Source organism: Rhinopithecus roxellana, chromosome 17 (genome assembly GCF_007565055.1).
Source record: "Rhinopithecus roxellana isolate Shanxi Qingling chromosome 17, ASM756505v1, whole genome shotgun sequence".
Lineage (NCBI taxonomy): Eukaryota > Metazoa > Chordata > Mammalia > Primates > Cercopithecidae > Rhinopithecus > Rhinopithecus roxellana.
The window spans coordinates 40212542-40229937 of record NC_044565.1 but is presented as its reverse complement, the minus strand read 5'-3'; the positions used below and the strand labels follow the sequence as shown (position 1 = coordinate 40229937).

Genomic DNA, 17396 nt, shown 5'->3' with positions numbered 1-17396 from the left:
TAAAATATTGGATGTAATTACATATAACTTTGGAGTAACTTCGTTATGGATAACAGGAACTGTACCAGTAAGAGAAGTACAACCAGCCATGCACAGTGGTCTGAGGCCTGTAACCCTAGCACTTTGGGAAGCTAAGGCAGCAGGAGTATTGCTTGAGCCCAGGAGTTTCAGACCAGGCTGGGCAACATAATGAGACTCTATACAAACAATTTAAAAATTAGCCAGGTATGGTGATATGCACCTGTGGTCCCAGCTACTCTGGAGACTGATGTGGGAGGATCATTTTGAGGGCAGGTGAAGTGGGCAGGAGAAGAGCCATGATATGTGAGAAGTGAAGTTTTAGATTTGATACGATTTGGACAGTAGCTAGTGTCTACTGGAAATTAACAGAGAATCTATACTGTGTATAATAAATATGAAACTTACATGTTCATAGTATCTATGTTGACTATATGTGTTTTAGTTTGACTTCTCCCTATAGATTGGTTTTGCCATATTTTAGTTCACTAATTTCTTGAATTTTATCAGTTATAATGGGTCAATAAATGACCTAGTAACACGAAAGAGAAATTTCCTACGAAAATCAGGTAACTTATTTTTGAAATCTATTATCACAGTGTTGATGGCATTTGTTATAAATAGTTTGAACAAAAAAAAGAAAGAGCAGACTTAAATAATAAGATAAACGCAGTGTATCTCAAGCACAGGTATAGCCTTGAAAAAAGTCATGACAACTGCTAGCAAGACACCCATCAGGCTGACGATATAGTAACCACAGTTAAAGAGACAATATCCTTCTAAAAAAATAAGGTTTGATATTGACACACAGAAAAAGAAGGATGTAGAGTAAAAGATGACAGTCAGTACATGAAGGAAAAAGGAGCTTTGGCTAACAGAAATCAAGCTCGTTTGCAACCACATGGATTTGGATATGGTACACAACCTGAATATAACAGACCAAGCTCTACTTTAAAAAAATTAACTGTTGGGGGAGGGGGGAGGGATGGCATTAGGAGATATACATAATGTAAATGACGAGTTAATGGGTGCAGCACACCAACATGGCACACGTATACATATGTAACAAACCTGCACGTTGTGCACGTGTACCCTAGAACTTGAATAAAAAAAAAATTAACTGTTAACGAAACTGAGTTTAAAGTGAAACCAAATAAAACTAGGGCCTCCAAGTGTCTCCATCACCCATCAAGCCAAGTAATCTTCAAAAGATTAGCCCCGATAATAATGCATAATTAATACCTATCTCCAACCAAAGGGAAAGCAAGATTCTATAAGCAAAAATAATAAAAGATGCAGTCAGCCCGGTGCAGTGACTCATGCTGGTAATCCCAGCACTTTGGGAGGCCAAGGCAGGAGGACTGTTTGGGCCCATGAGTTTGAGACCAGCCTGGGCAACACAGTGAAACCCTATCTCTATGCAAATTAAAAAAAAATTAGCTGGCTATGGTGGTGCATAGTCCCAGTTACTCAGAAGGCTAAGGTGGGATGAGTGCTTGAGCCAGGGAGCTCAACAGCTCCAATGAGCTGTAATCGCACCACTGTACTCCAGCCTGGCAGACAGTGTGAGACCCTGTCTCAAAAAAGAAAAAGAGAGAAAAGGTCTTACAGAACTAAAAAAATTTTTTTTAATTTATTTAAAATGCAAACAATCTCAATTATTTGAATAAATTATCTGAATGTTGGTATCATTTATAAATGTATTAAGAATAACCTGCAGCAGCCATAAAAACGAATGAAATCGTGTCCTTTGCAGCAACATAAATGGAACTGGAGGCCATTATTCTAAGTGAACTAACTCAGCAACAGAAAACCAAGTACTGTACATTCTTGCTTGTAAGCAGGAGCTAAATAATGGTACACATGGACATATAAATGAAACTACTAGACACCAGGGTCTCCAAATGGGGATATGGCAGGAGCAGGACAAGGGTTGAAAAATAATCTATCGGGTACAGTGTTCACTATTTGAGTAATGGGTACACAAGAAGCCCAATCCCCACCAGTATGCAATATACCCCTGTAACAAACATACGTGTACCCACTTACTCTAAAATTAAATCAAAGAAAAAAAATCACTGCAGAAATCCAAAGAGTGAGTAAATTCAGTTCTTCCAATAGTCAAAACAGATTTGAAAAAAGTACTGATTTAAAAACTTACTGAAATGATCAGGTGATCCCAGAGTTGAAAATACACAAGTCAAGAATTGAAGTCGAACTTGAACTTCAGCACTATGGCTGTACCTATAATTTAAAAGTTATTAAAATAATTAAACATCCTATTTCTTAATTACTTATAAAAATTTAGTGGTCCTATGCATAACTTACACCAAAAATTGTTTTAATAATCTGTAATTAATTATTTTAACTATGTATCTTTGGTTACACAAAGAAGTTCATAAAGACAAAACAAAACATAAATTTAAACTATTTAAATTATACAAATCTTGAAACTATAACAGTTTATTTTCAAATTATGTAAGAAAGCACACAAAAATTCAACAGTGAAGCAGAGGAAGTATGTCATTTTAAAAGTATATAATACACACATAAATTAGAATAGGCAACAAGTAAAAAACACTATCTCTATCTATAAAGTACATGCTTCATATCGTGGTCCCTATAGTGATAATATATTCTGTACCCAAGAAACACTAATAAAATAATATTTCCATAAATCTAGTTCATGAAAAATAGAGCTGACAAAACTTGGCATTTTTGAATGTTATTTCAAATCTAAATAATTATAATTCACATGCATAAAATTTGATGCTTAATAAAAAAGTTGCTTTTGAAACTTTTAAAGAAGCGACTTTTAGTGAGGTAGGGTAGGAGATGAGTCTGACTAGATAAACGAGAGACTGTGGTCAGCCCCAGTGTCAGAAAGAAGAGATGGAAAAGGAAGTCAGGGAAGAGTATTGGAGAGCTGGGGTGAGGGGACCATGTTTGGGGTGGAGGTAATCATCAGGTTTGCTTTTTTAAAAATTTGTGTGTGTTGGCGGGGTTGGGGGCAGAGTCTCATTCTGTTGTCTAAGCTGGAGTGCAGTGGCAGAATCGCCACTCACTGCAACCTCTGCCTTCCAGGTTCAAGTGATTCTCGTGCCTTAGCCTCCGGAGTAGCTGGGATTACAGGCATGCGTCACCACACCCAGCTAATTTTTGTTATTTTTATTATAGTAGAGACGGGGTTTCACCATGTTGGCCAGGCTGTCTCAAATTCCTGACCTCAAGTGATCTGCCGATCTGCCTGCCTTGGCCTCCCAAAGTGCTGGGATTACAACAGGTGTCAGCACGCCTGGCCCAGTTTTGCATTTTAAAAGGATTCCTTTCCTTTAGCAACCCCAGTGAACTGCATATTTAACTGTGTCTATAATATCACATTCTAGTTCAAGTACTTGAGCACTCAATGAAACTAAGTCAATAACAAGCTATTATCTCTGTTTTACAGATCAAAAGGCAGATTGTGGATCGACTGCCCAAACTGCTTTGCCAACATGCAACAGTGGCTGGTCTATGCTCTGATCTATAACCTAGCATGCAGAGCGTCAAAGGGCTTTTTTTTTTTTTGGAAATGGAGTCTCACACTCGCCCAGGTTGGAGTGCAGTGGTGTGATCTCGGCTCGCTGCAACCTCCACCTCCTGGGTTCAAGCAATTCTCCTGCCTCAGCCTCCAGAGGAGCTGGGATTACAGGTGTCCGGCTAATTTTTTTGTATTTTTAGTAAAAATATGGTGTCACCATGTTGGCCAGGCTGGTCTCGAACTCCTGACCTCAGGTGACCTGCCCACCTTGGCCTCCCAAAGTGCTGGGATTACAGGCATGAGCCACTGTGCACAGCCTGGGCATCTTAATTCGATGTTCTGTAATCCCCAAGTAAGAACAAAATTTTAACAGCATCCCAAAATTAGCTTCCCAAAATTGAACTAAATTCATTATTGAAGTTTTAAAGCTTAAGTTTTTGAAGACTGAGTTCACTGGACATGCCTTTGCTGCTCTTTAGGGTCTCTTATTAACACTAGCAAAGAAAAGATTAACTTCTGCACTGACCTTTGTGAAGGTGAAAATACCTATGATGAGATGTAGGGGAGAGGAAATCTGATAAGCAACTCTCAGACTACAAGGCAACCCAGGTACCATTCAAGAACAGCTAGCTCTTAAGGGCTTCAGGGCTTTTTAAGTTAAAGAACAAGAGATTTTGTAGCAGAGGCCTTGAGTACAAATATCAAAAATGAGTTGTATGACCCATCAGTTCTGCAGTTTTACGTTACCGTATTCCTCTTGCCTTGTCTAGGGGACATCAATCAAACGTAAAGGGAGAATAAAGCCTCACCCTTTACTAAGTGCCTTTACATGTGAAGTAATTCTCCCCCATACTTGCATCTTGGAATAAGGGACTCATAACCCTGAAGGCATGGGTCTAGTCCCTTTGTACTCCCATAGTATAGCCCCTGACGCTGCACTTCAAAGACCCTGCTCCATCAGGTTCCTACAGGCTGCTGAAACCACCAGTGAGAAAAATTTCTTGGGATGTCAGACGAAGATGGTACCAATATTGACAAATTCTCACAGGCTTGTCCACGGCTTCTGACATCAGAAGAAATACAGGACAAAAGTAGGCTCCCCAAAGATATGAAACTTCAGTAACAGATTACTACTGCCTTAAAAGAAAATCTCTTTGTAGCCTCCACAGACAAGATTTTCTCTAGAGGCCCCTGGATTCAAGAAACACATTAATATGTCCTTTTACAAACATACTATTGGCGCGGTGGCTCATGCCTGTAATCCTAGCATTTTGGGAGGCAGAGGCGGATGGATCGCCTGAGGTCAAGAGTTCGAGACCAGCCTGGCCAACATGGTGAAACCTTGTCTACTACAAATACAAAAATTAGCCAGGTGCAGTGGCAGGCACCTGTAATCCCAGCTACTCAGGAGGCTGAGGCAGGAGAATCACTTGAAAGGAGGTGGAGGTTGCAGTGAGCTGAGATGGATCACACGACTGCACTCCAGTCTGGACAAAAGAGCAAAAACTCCATCAAAAAATAAAACAAAATAAATAAAATAAAATAAAAATATAAAAGCAAAAAACAAAAATTACAAAATAAAAAAATAAAAATATTATCTTTCATGCTACAAGAATCTTTTTTCCCCCCTTGGTGAAACATTTCAGAACTTTCCTATTTTAATCTGCACTGGAAAAAAAAATACTGAAATAAGTATGCTCGAACAAAAAGTAGCAAATGTACAACTGTTTTACACTCCGAAGGAATAGGGAAATTATATCAAAATAGTCCAGACAACATCTCTCTGTTCTAAGAGTTTTAGTCTCCTACGACGGCAGCCAACAAGACAGATTGAAAGGTTGGAAAGATTATTCTAGTATACCCTAAAAAAAAACATAAAACACATATCCAAGGAGCCCTACTCATTTTTCAACGCAGAAGCAATGTTTTGCTCACCTCTGATTCCACTAACAAAATGAGTAACTCCACTGTTGTCAAAGCAGTGAACTAAGTCTCAGACGTATGTTCCTTTTTGATACTTAATGTTGGCTTTTCTCTTTATGAGGATGATTCATTTTATGACTTCCATTCCCCTTTCACTATGCCTCTCAAGTCCTGCTCTTGGTGGGAGCTCTTTTATAACCTAGTGTTTATTTCTTTGCTGACAAGTAATTAACTCCCCATCTCCTAATAAAAACGTGGGTTATGTGTGGTTTTTATTTCTGCTCTTTGTTGATCCTGTGATTTCTGTTTGTTTTTGAGACAGAGTTTCACTCTTGTTCCCCAGGCTGGAGTGCAGTGGTGCAATCTTGGCTCACTGCAACCTCCACCTCCTGGGTTCAAGTGGTTCTCCTGCCTCAGCCTTCTGAGTAGCTGGGATTACAGGTATGCGCCACCACACCTGGCTAATTTTTTTTGTATTTTTAGTAGAGACGAGGTTTCTCCATGTTGGTCAGGCTGGTCCTAAACTCCCAACCTCAGGTGATCCGCCCACCTTGGCCTCCCAAAGTGTTGGGATTACAGCCATGAGCCACCATGCCTGGCGATCCTATGATTTTTATAGAGCATAAACAGAATGTTCGGATTCAAGAGGTCAACATTATCCTCAAACTCTGCTTCAATAGGAATAAAGAAGGATACTGACTTGGAAGAACAGTTAGAACTTTAATATAATTTTAAAAGAACACATTCTGTTTAAAGCTAACTTTGTAAGCAAAGCTATGGGATACAGTAAATACAAATACTCCAGAAATAATCTGATAAGCTTGTAGAATAAGCTGTCTAAAAAAAAAAAAAATTCAACAATAAAACTGGAAAGGTTGAGTTTAGATCATAGGCAGCCTAGAATATTAAGCTGAAGAGACTGGTATTTTATTTTTTATGCCATGAAGAATCTCTGGATGGGGTTAAGAGACAGAATTCTTGTATCTTTCTTATGCTACATTCTTTGTTTTAACCAGGTAACTGCAATTTGTAGATAATCTATGTGCCAGGTACAATTCACTATATCATTTCATTAAATTCTTACAAACACTTATAAGGTAAATAATTGGAATTAGAGGGGTAAATAATTGAAATAAGGTTAAAATAATAGATTAATAACCTGGATCTACGTCTGTATGATTCTCAAGCCCATGGGCTTCCCACCAGTACCATACTGCTTTCCTAATTTGACAGAAGGACTGAACCAGCATATGGGAAGACTGAGGCAAGGAGAGTAACCTAGAGGTAGTTATAAGGACAAAAGTAGTGTTTGGGGAAATGTCAATTTGTGAAAAGACATGGGGTATATTTTAACAAAAAGGCAGAGAATAATGGCAGCATAATGTCACATTTACAAATACAAATTCTGTAACAGAAACAGACTGTGGCGGTACCAAAGCTCGCTCTAATTTTATGTGTGACGTTGGAGAAGTTGTCATATCATAGCTTCAGTATACTCATTTGTAAAGTAAGACTGTCTCAAATGGGTTGTTGCATATCTTAAAGTAGTTGGTATCTGACACATTGGTATATATCAATGAGCACTGGCTTTTTTGTCATCATCATCATCATTACTCATGTTTGGAAACAAGCGTACAAAAATGCCTCAAGTCTCAAGTTTTAGGCAAGTGGGAAGATAGCTGCACCCTAAAGGACACAGTAAAAATAACATCTAGAGAACTGATTTGTGCAGGGAAATAAATTTATTTTTAGAAGTATGCATGCCTTAAAGATCTATGACTTTTCCCAACACTTCCACAGTCTGCTTGGTTTCCACCTTTGTGGAAGTTTTCTATGTGATTTTTTTCAATCACAGCGTGATTCCTCCTCTTCTCCACTAATACGCCAGTAGTGGCATTGAACTGGTTTCCTCAACATGGACATCAGTCCACAACAATCAGTTCACCCACAGAAATCTTCTGAATCTCCTATGCCATCTCCCTAAAGAAGCTTCAAATACAGTTATATCACCACTAATCCATTTCTACCAATTCTTGTCCCAAATCACTTGAATATATCCAGAGAGTATTCTGATACATAAGAAAACATTAATGATATACCACCAGTTTTAAAACCTTCCACATGTCCTAAACTTTCTACTAGTATGCAATTATAATAAAATGTTTTAAATTAACTATATGTTAAATATATTATTTTTTAAGTAAATATTTACAAATTTTAGAATCAATGCCCTAATATGTTAAGACAAGCATATCCATAGTTTCTGAAAAACGTGTTTACTTTTGATTCCTAAAAACAGTATGTTTTAACAAATCTCAATAGTGAAGGTTAACCAACCTCCAAAAGTAAGTCAGTTACATTTACCTAAGAATTTAAGAGTAACCTCCTAAGAATCTTTAAGCTTAAAAAGTTCTAGCAGCCTTTTCATAATTTTATACAAATGAAGTTTTCTGTTACAATTATTTACTAAATGGAAAAAAGTTAAAACACTGGGAAATTATCTTTCAAAGGAAAGACAATCCACACAAATGTATTTAACCCAGTTGAGAGGTACTTACAGTGCATGTTTTTGTCTTCCTTCTCTCACAGTTTGAATGTAGTATACCAAATTATCAAAGAAAAGCTTCATCATGTTCAGTTCTTTTTCTGCCCACCTGGCCCAAATAATAGAAAAAATAATTTTAAAGTGGGCAGGGTAAGAGAATAAATCTATGCTATGACAGTAAATATGCAAATCTAAAAAAATCTTCAAATGTAAAATTTTACAGCTACGAAAAATATACACCTTTTATATTTGAATGGTGAAAAGATATAAAGCAATGTTCCTTCATTTTTATGAATTTAAAGTACCTTTATAAGTTTTTAATCTCAAAATAATGCCTGTGAAAGCGCTATCATCAATGACTAATTTGAGTTAATATTAAAAGTAATATGATACCATTTCATATAAGGATATACTATGTGCTTTGGTCATTGCTTAGCAGAATATCTGGCATACGGAAGGCATACAATAAACTTACTGCATATATCTTTTGTCATTAATTTGCTTATTTTTGAATGAATTAAAAAAAAAAATCAAAGAAATACCCAGCATTGAGCTCCAAAATAATGTAGAAATACTACAATGAAAACACAAATAGTGGCATATACATTCAGAGATCCCAGGGTCCATAACTTCCATAACTAACATAATGTATTTCATATAACACCTATTAGCAATTTATCTGCTAAAATGTACAGATGTAGAAGTATTAAAATTCTGTAAGTTCCAATGTAATTTACATCATGTTTCTGTTATAGCCATATTTTAAACAGAAGTTACTTTCACCTTGCTAATCACTAAAGGACAAGTGGTAGAAAGAAGACAGACTTTGGGTTTGAAACCAGCTCCAATATACTTGCTATAACACGGCTTCAGGCAAGTAAGCTGACCTCTGGAAGTCTGTTTGCTTGAAGGTTTATTAAAAGAGTCAAGGATAAGTTTCTAATTTTAAACTATGGGCCATTAGAATGAGTTTAAGAGAGAATATGTACTAAATATTGAGTGCTGCTACACATACTAGATTCACAATAAATGATAGTTTTTGTTGTTACTGATGTCAAATAACCACAGGAGCTTAGAGTTCTTTTAAGTGATGTACTTTATGAAATTTAGGATACCAATCTCTTGCGGTAATGGAAACCCTGTGAATTTTCCTTAATTAAGTTTATTTACATTTAATTTAAGGAACAAGCTAAAAGGGTTTCAACTCAGTAATACTTAGGTTCAGATACTTAATTAAGTAACTGAATATTCAGAGACTGCCCCTTCTCTACAAGAAAGTTGCTCCTTAATATGAAGCACCTCCACTGATTAAAATGACACCTGCTCACCTGTGTTAGCACCAAATAAATGCCTTTACTGCATTAGAATTTTGAAATTCAGCCACTTAAAAACTACAGAAAGAGGCAATGAAAAAGGGCTCACACTATTCTTGTTCTTCAGTGATGTTAAATGCTTTCCCCTACCCTTCCTTTTGGAAATTTAAGGACCTTCCTTGCAAAAATAGAACTTTCATGGATTCTTACTGTAGTATTAACCAAAGAAAGAGACTAATATACTTCTAAATAGTAAAGGTTCAGATTAAACATATTCCCTTTAAAAGAACAATAAGAAACAAGGTATATGACTCAGAAGAACTAACTTCACCCAATCTGGAATTATACTGCAGACTTCCAAGAACTATAAAAGCGATACACCATTGTGAAAGCAAACAAGTGTTCTTACCACGTAAGCTTAGAATTGAGAACTTGACCTCACAAATGAATCCTTCAACAAGTCGAATATTCCCTAAAATTCAAATGTCTCTGCAATCTCTCCAAAAGCTTATTTAGAATAAAGTACACAACACATCTTCCTAGTGTATTGTTCGTGGTAGACAGCTTTCTCTAGACTTATTACCAAAACATGGGGTCAATTTCACATAAAAGTTCTACCTTTGGAAGAATTATTTTAACATTAATCATAAGTTCTCCATAAATGTAAAGCAGTACAAGTTGAATATCCCTTATCCAAAATGCCAGGGACCAGAAGTGTTTCAGATTTTTTCAGATTCTGCAATATTTGCAGAATGCATAGCAGTTGAACATAGCTAATCCAAAAATCCAAATTCCAAAATGCTCCAATGAACATTTTCTTTGAGCGTCATACTGGTGCTCTAAAAATGTTGGATTATGGAGCATTTCAGATTTTAGATTTTTCAGATTAAGCATACTCAACCTGTAATAGGGTAGTGTCCAGATTGTCCCAAACATGACTGTAGGTCTACAGCCAACTCCTAGAAATGGGAAAAATTAAAGGCAGGCAGGAGTTTACTTCAGTGTGGCTCTTCTTCAAAAGTACTCTGTTGTAGCTGCATACACTAAACATCTCCCTAAAATTAGAGTATTAATTGCTAAAGTACTGCTCTCAAACTACAAAGAAAATAAAACACAGATTTTCCTACTCATCAGGATATAATCTCCACAGGGCTAAGTGGCAGAGAAATCTAAGAAAACAAACCACATGAAACTCAAATTTTCCTGGTACAGAGTAAAAGCTTGTAGGTTGGCCAGGCGTGGTGGCTCACACCTGTAATCCCAGCACTTTGGGAGGCCAAGGCGGGCAGATCACGAGGTCAGGAGATCAAGAACATCCTGGCTAACACAGTGAAACCCTGTCTCTACTAACAATATAAAAAATTAGCTGGGCACAGTGACAGGCGCCTGTAGTCCCAGCTACTCAGGAGGCTGAGGCAGGAGAACGGCGTGAACCCGAGAGGTGGAGCTTGCAGTGAGCCAAGACAGCGCTACTGCAGTCAGGCCTGGGCGAAAGAGTGAGACTTCTGTCTCAAAAAAAAAGAAAAAAAAAAAGCTTGTAGGTTAGTCAAAACCTTTAGATAACTATAATTTGAAAAACATCTTTAAAATAAATACTTTATTTTATTTACTTACATTGTTATCCAGTGTGTATCATAACTGCTCCCAAACTGCTGAAAAGTACCAAATAGTTTTGGAAGAAGACGAAGTGAAATTACTACTGATCTGAAACAGAAGAAACATTCACAGAATAAAGTAATTTTAGTAATTCTTTTTATAGAAATTCGGCTATTTAAAATTTTAAATGCTAAAAGTTTTAATGAATTTTATATCGAGATATATTATTTACACAAACATTAAATTTTTTTTTTTTTTTTTTTTGAGAGGGAGTCTCGCTCTGTCGCCCAGGCTGGAGTGCAGTGGCCAGATCTCAGCTCACTGCAAGCTCCGCCTCCCAGGTTTACGCCATTCTCCTGCCTCAGCCTCCCGAGTAGCTGGGACTACAGGCGCCCGCCACCTCGCCCGGCTAGTTTTTTGTATTTTTTAGTAGAGACGGGGTTTCACCATGTTAGCCAGGATGGTCTCGATCTCCTGACCTCGTGATCCGCCCATCTCGGCCTCCCAAAGTGCTGGGATTACAGGCTTGAGCTACCGCGCCCGGCCTAAACGTTAAATTTTTTTCTCAAAAGTATAAATTCATTTTACACTTTATATATATTAGGGCAAGAAGTCCAAGTTTAAAAATTCCCATCCAAGACCTTTAAGGTAAAACATACTATAAATATCTGGGTATAAAAGCAAGTGAAGAGCATTTAAAGATCTTTCTTAAATGAAACTATTTCTTCACAAGTCATCACTACCACTTTCTCCTAAATTCTCAACATGATTTGCATTCAAATTGAGAATCACGGCCTTACGAACCATGTTACTAATGGAAGCATGCCACATACCTCAAAAGTATAAGGAGCAGAAAGGGGAAAGGAATTACTTTAAAACTTCAAGGAGATTTGAGTCTGCCTGTCCTCTGAAAGGAACAGGTATAGGACAGATACTGACATAGAAATCCTGGAAGTAGGAAAGGAGGTTGGCTGCATGAGCCTTAAGAGAGGCAAAACAAATTCTAATGAAGAACTAAACTTATTTTAATCTTAGGAGCCAATATTGCTTCATGAAAAAATTTTTCACGAATTTAGGCAGTAAATAAAATTTCTTCAATAAACATGTTTTCATTTATAAAATGCAATGTGGAAGCAAGTATATGATGTTTGACGTTAGAGAAACAGGATGCCAGGCATTAAGTGGTTATTGAGTTCAGTGAATACTGGTGTGGTTCATGTAAGAGAAAAACCAGAAGTAGGAATGTAGAAATAAGACTCATCTTCCTTCTACTCCTACCCTAAAGGAACGCTGTTCTCCAGAATTATTGAGGAATAATTACATTGTACATGACTAAAAGATTTTAAAGAGTTTTTCCTAAGATTATCTTAAAAATTCCAACTTTTCTCCCATTTAAAAGAATTAAATTCCAAAGAACAAAGACACACATTTTAAGTGCTATAATGACCAAGGACAGATTCAAAGTCATCCCAAAGCACTAAACATTAAAACTGAGAAATTTGTTTTTAAATGACAGAAAGTACAGCTTTTAGACTAAAAATTAATGAAACACAGAATGGGAAAGATAATTTATTGGCTTGGTGATAATAATTTATGTTTCAATGAAAAAGGAAACTTTACAAAATCAAATATACAACTCATTCCAATGATGATTAAATTGTAGAATTTCTCGTATAACGACCATGAGATGTTATACTACCAACTTCTTTGCTGAAGTAGTTCTGACTACTGATATGCTTACAAAACTAACAAAAGCATAAAAGGGAAGTGTTATAGTCAAACTTACATTTCACAGATTCTTTCAAGAGTGAAAATTGCAAATACCAAAACACATAATCCTAGGCAACAATGTGGCTAGGATAAAAAGGTTCAATGGCCAACCACAAAGGCTCAATGGCCAATGCATAATAGTTCATGCCTGTAATCCCAACACTTTGGGAAGTCGAGGTGAGCAGATTGAGCCCAGGAGTTTGAGACCAGCCAGGACAACACAGTGAGACCCGGTCTCTGCAAAAAATACAAGAGATTAGCCGGCCACGATGGCACGTGCCTGTAGTTCCACCTCCTCAGGAGGCTGAGGTGGGAGACTTGCCTGAGCCTGGGAGGCGGAGACTGCAGTGAGCTGAGATCACACCACTGCACTTGGGCCTGGGCAACAGAGTGAGACTGTCTCACAGAGAAGAAAAAGGTTCAATGATCCAGAGTAGTAAAACACTAATTTTAGACTCAAGAATAATCCTATCATACTGAATTGCACTAGTTGTTTGGTTTATTCCAAGAGTTTGTGTTGTAACCAAAAGCTTATGACTATGCAACAGCGTGGTAGTCCCATAAGAATTACTAACGCAGCTTTTTGTTATCTTAGAACAGAGACATTCACTGTTGGTCTTCACAGCTGAAGTTACATATGGATGATTTTGTCTAATCTAGGATTCCATATTTTAAAGAAGTATATTCTACAAAATAGTCATTTAAAATCACAGTATATATCAAAAGTTGACATGAAATGCCATATATAATATAGTCTCTAGGGAAGGAAAATAAATTGTGTGTGTGCATGTGTGTCCGCACATTTTTTTTTTGAGACAGGGTCTCACTGTGTTGCCCAAGTTGGAGTGCAGTGGTGCAATCTTGGCTCGCTGCAGCCTTGACTTCCCACCTCAGCCTCCCAAGTAGCTGTAACTACAGGTATGTGCCACCATGCCCAGCTAATTTTAAAGTTTTTCTGTAGAGATGGGGTCTTCCTATGTTGCCAAGGCTGGTCTCAAACTACTGGGCTCAATAGATCCCCCATCTCAGCCTCTCAAAGTGTTGGAATTACAGTCATGAGACACTGTACCTGGTCCCTTTTGGATCTTTTAAATTTTCCTACCTATAAAAGAAATATGTACTCACTTTAGGAAAACTGAGTAACAAAAAGGCACAAAGAAAAAAAAAACTCAAACTGGGTGCGGTGGCTCACGCCTGTAACCCTAACACTTTGACAGGTCAAGGCGAGCAGATCACTTGAGGTCAGGAGTTCGAGACCAGTCTGGCCAACATGGCGAAACTCCATCTCTACTAAAAATACAAAAGTTAGCTGGGCGAGGTGGTGCACACCTATATTCCCAGTTACTTCAATCCTCCCAAAAATAACTGTATTGTAGAGATTACATTCTGACTTATTTCTTACAATCTTTTCTTTTTAACAGTTAGGCCTGTAATTATTTGCCTCAATCATTATATAATCTTTGAAAACAGAACCCTTAATGGCTGCATGATATCTAATCTTTCATACAGCTTTCCCTTCTTATTGAAGTATAATAAACATACATACCAAAGAGGGCACAGTTCAAAATTCTGAGGTAAACACATCTATGCAACCAGCAACCAAATCAAGAAACACATCAATATCAGCATTCCAGGAGCCTCTACTGTGTCCCATTCCAACCACTAGTCACCCCTCAGGGTAGCTATTATCCAGTCTATTAAATACAAGAACTCACCTGTTTTTACATGATATAAATAAAATAATAGAGATATATATTGTTTTTGTGTCTGGCTTCTTTCATCCAACTTGTTCCATGTAGTTGTTTTACTGTTCATTCAATGTTATTGCTATGTAGTATTTCTATGAGTAGTCCACAATTATCCTTTCTACTTTTTTTTTTTTGCATTTGAATAGCTATGCAAAGAATATGTAGTTACGTTATTTATTTTGAGACAGGGTCTCACTCTGTTGCTCAGGGCTGGAGTGCAGTGACGTGATCATGACTCACTGCAGCCTGAACCTCCCCAGGCACAAGCAATCCTCCTACCTCAGCCTCCCAAGTAGCTGGGACTACAGGCACGCACCACCACACCTGGATACTTTTATTTGTATTTTTTGTAGAGGTGAGGTTTTACCACACTGCCCATGCTGGTCTCAGTCCTGGGCTCATGCAATCCACCTGTCTTGGCCTCCCAAAGTGCTGGGATTATAGTCATGAGCTACCGCACCTGGCCCAGTTATTTTCAATAGGGCTGCTGTTAGCATTCTTGACTCTGCCTTTGGGTGATCACCAGGGTATATTTTGTGAGGCATATACTTAGAAGAGGAATTACTGGGTCACAGGGTAGGCAGATGCACATATGGGGAGTACAAATTATTGAACCACTTATTAAAATGTGTGTTTTCACAAAGACTTTTAAAAGAAAATTAACATTTTACAATTAACTGTTATAAAACCCATGTAAATGATGACATATCATCCAGCCATTAAAGGAATTCTTTTCGAACAATATATACCAGCCAGGTGCGGTGTGTAATCCCAGCACTTTGGGAAGCCAAGGCAGGAGGATCACCTGAGGTGAGGAGTTGAAGACCAGCCTGGACAACATGGTGAAACTCCCTCTCTACAAAAATACAAAAATTAGCCAGCCATGATGGCAGGAGCCTGTAATCCCAGCTACTTAGGAGGCTGAGGTGGGAGAACTGCTTGAATGCGGGAGGCAAAGGTTTCAGTGAGCCAAGATCACACCATTGCATTCCAGCCTGGACGATGGAGCAAGACTCCATGAAAAAAAAAAAAAACAAAGAATGTACAGCAAAGGAGGCAACTGATCCATTTACCAAGTTCTACTAGTGGTTTCTTACATGTGCACGAACAAGGAATTTGTGTACTGTAACTGTTCAACGTACTGCCCTTTAAAGAACCAAAAAAAAAGAAAAGAAAATATAGCATGTACTTTTAACATTCAATTGGGGAAAAAATATTTTCAGGCACTTAGATATTCAGTAAAATTAAACAATCATAGCAGGCCTACACAGATGTGAGCGGAAAACAATATATTAATAACTGAACTGACAACATCACATCAGAATCATATTTTCACTGTATTAGAGAACACTATCAGAGCAGTATAGGTCAAGGAAACATGAAACTATATCCACGGAAGAACACTGAAAATCAAGAAATGTGTAATCAACTGATTCTCAATGAGAAGTACATAACTATGAAGCAGAATTCAAACAACAGAAAAAACACTAACCTGTTTTAAAACAAAAACAAAAACACACTTTGACAAAGAACTGTACATATCTAATATACACAACTTGATGAGTTACCGACCTAGTCTTTTATGTACTACAAATGCTGAGACATTAAAAGACACACCTAAATGGAAGAACAATGCTGTTATCAAAGTGTTTATATTGTAGCTTAAGTAAAATTTCACTTATTTAGCATTCTTTATGAGACAGTTCAAGTACATTTAACTGCAATTTGAAAACACAGTAATCACCAAGGTGTTTCCAGAATCAAAAAGACAGTATCTTTTTTTTTTGTTTCTGTTGGGTGAATCTAACAAAGAATGGTGAAAGGTGCTGAAAAGAGCAACACTGAGTGCTTAAAATATGAACCACGTGAGGAACAAGCCTCTAAATTTAATATGAAAACTACAATTACTAAGAAACAGATTAATACAGGTATATGAAGCAGTATAAAAACATCACACCTAGTCAACAAGAATGTCCCCCCACACCCAAATACTTTGACTACTGCGTTAAAAATTTTAAAATTCCTCTTTACCTGTTGTTTCCCAAGTTTTCAAGGCAACCTTCAATGAATCTCATTCGAATCTGTCTATCTGTAAACCAACATACTAACGAACAAAGAAGTTTCTCTGCTTCATTTATTAATCCTTCAGAAAGATTAATCTATAAAAAACGTACATAAAATTATTATTTATCCTAATTGCATCTTGCTGAAATTTCTTAGTCTCTGGCTCTTAATTTAAATAACTTACTGCATCTTCATCTTGGACTATATCCCACAACAAAGTGTTTCCTTTCTTGCAAACATTATCCAAATTAATGTCTGTAACAGCATTACTGTTGAATTGATGTTTATGAACTACAGGTCCTGAAAAGGGGGGAAAAAAAAACAAAACAGCATACTATAGAGAAATGCAGTTGACCAATGATAGCATTTGTATGGTTAGTAAATCCAAACAAAAGTATAGAATATTTTTCTTAGATCATAAAATAAAAACACATTAGCACAATTTTTTTTTTCTTTTTAAAGAGACTGAGTCTCGCTTTGTTGGCCAGGCTGGTCTCAAACTTGTGGCCTCCAATAATCTCCTTCCTCAGCCTTCCAAAGTGTTGGGATTACAGGTGTAAGTCACTGCACCCAGCATGGCACAATACTTATGAAAAGAATAGTGCCATTTAGATTTGATAAGGTTAAAGTGAAATTGTTTCCTTTCTATAGTCTCTTTGCTATTTATAATTAATATTTTCACGTCAAGAGAACTGTACATAAATACTTGAAACTAAGTGTGAATAAGACAACATATGTGAAAAAATTATTTAACAAACAGACATTCCTCTAAATGACCTATATAGTCTTTTATAATCCCTATATTTTTAAAAAAACACTTTTTATTGGAGATAATTTACCCAAAACATTCAAATTAAAAGACTATTACAGAAATATTACATTTTGTTTAGACATTCACT

The 17396-nt window shown here is 37.0% G+C and overlaps 1 protein-coding gene across 7 annotated transcripts in view; it reads right to left on the bottom strand.

Annotated features, from left to right (window-relative positions):
- USP34 (ubiquitin specific peptidase 34) overlaps window positions 1-17396 on the bottom strand; it is a 291125-nt gene that overhangs the window by 138514 nt on the left and 135215 nt on the right. For all 7 annotated transcript variants that reach the window (XR_004054451.1, XR_004054449.1, XM_030921651.1 and 4 more), the window contains exons 17-21: window positions 16682-16797; window positions 16465-16592; window positions 10934-11023; window positions 8020-8115; window positions 2180-2262 (exon numbers count right to left, since the gene is read on the bottom strand). Coding sequence is in view for 5 of the 7 variants with exons in the window: in XM_030921651.1 (XP_030777511.1) it covers window positions 2180-2262; window positions 8020-8115; window positions 10934-11023; window positions 16465-16592; window positions 16682-16797 (513 nt within the window). In the remaining 2 variants the exon portion in view is untranslated. The remainder of the gene's footprint in view (window positions 1-2179; window positions 2263-8019; window positions 8116-10933; window positions 11024-16464; window positions 16593-16681; window positions 16798-17396) is intronic.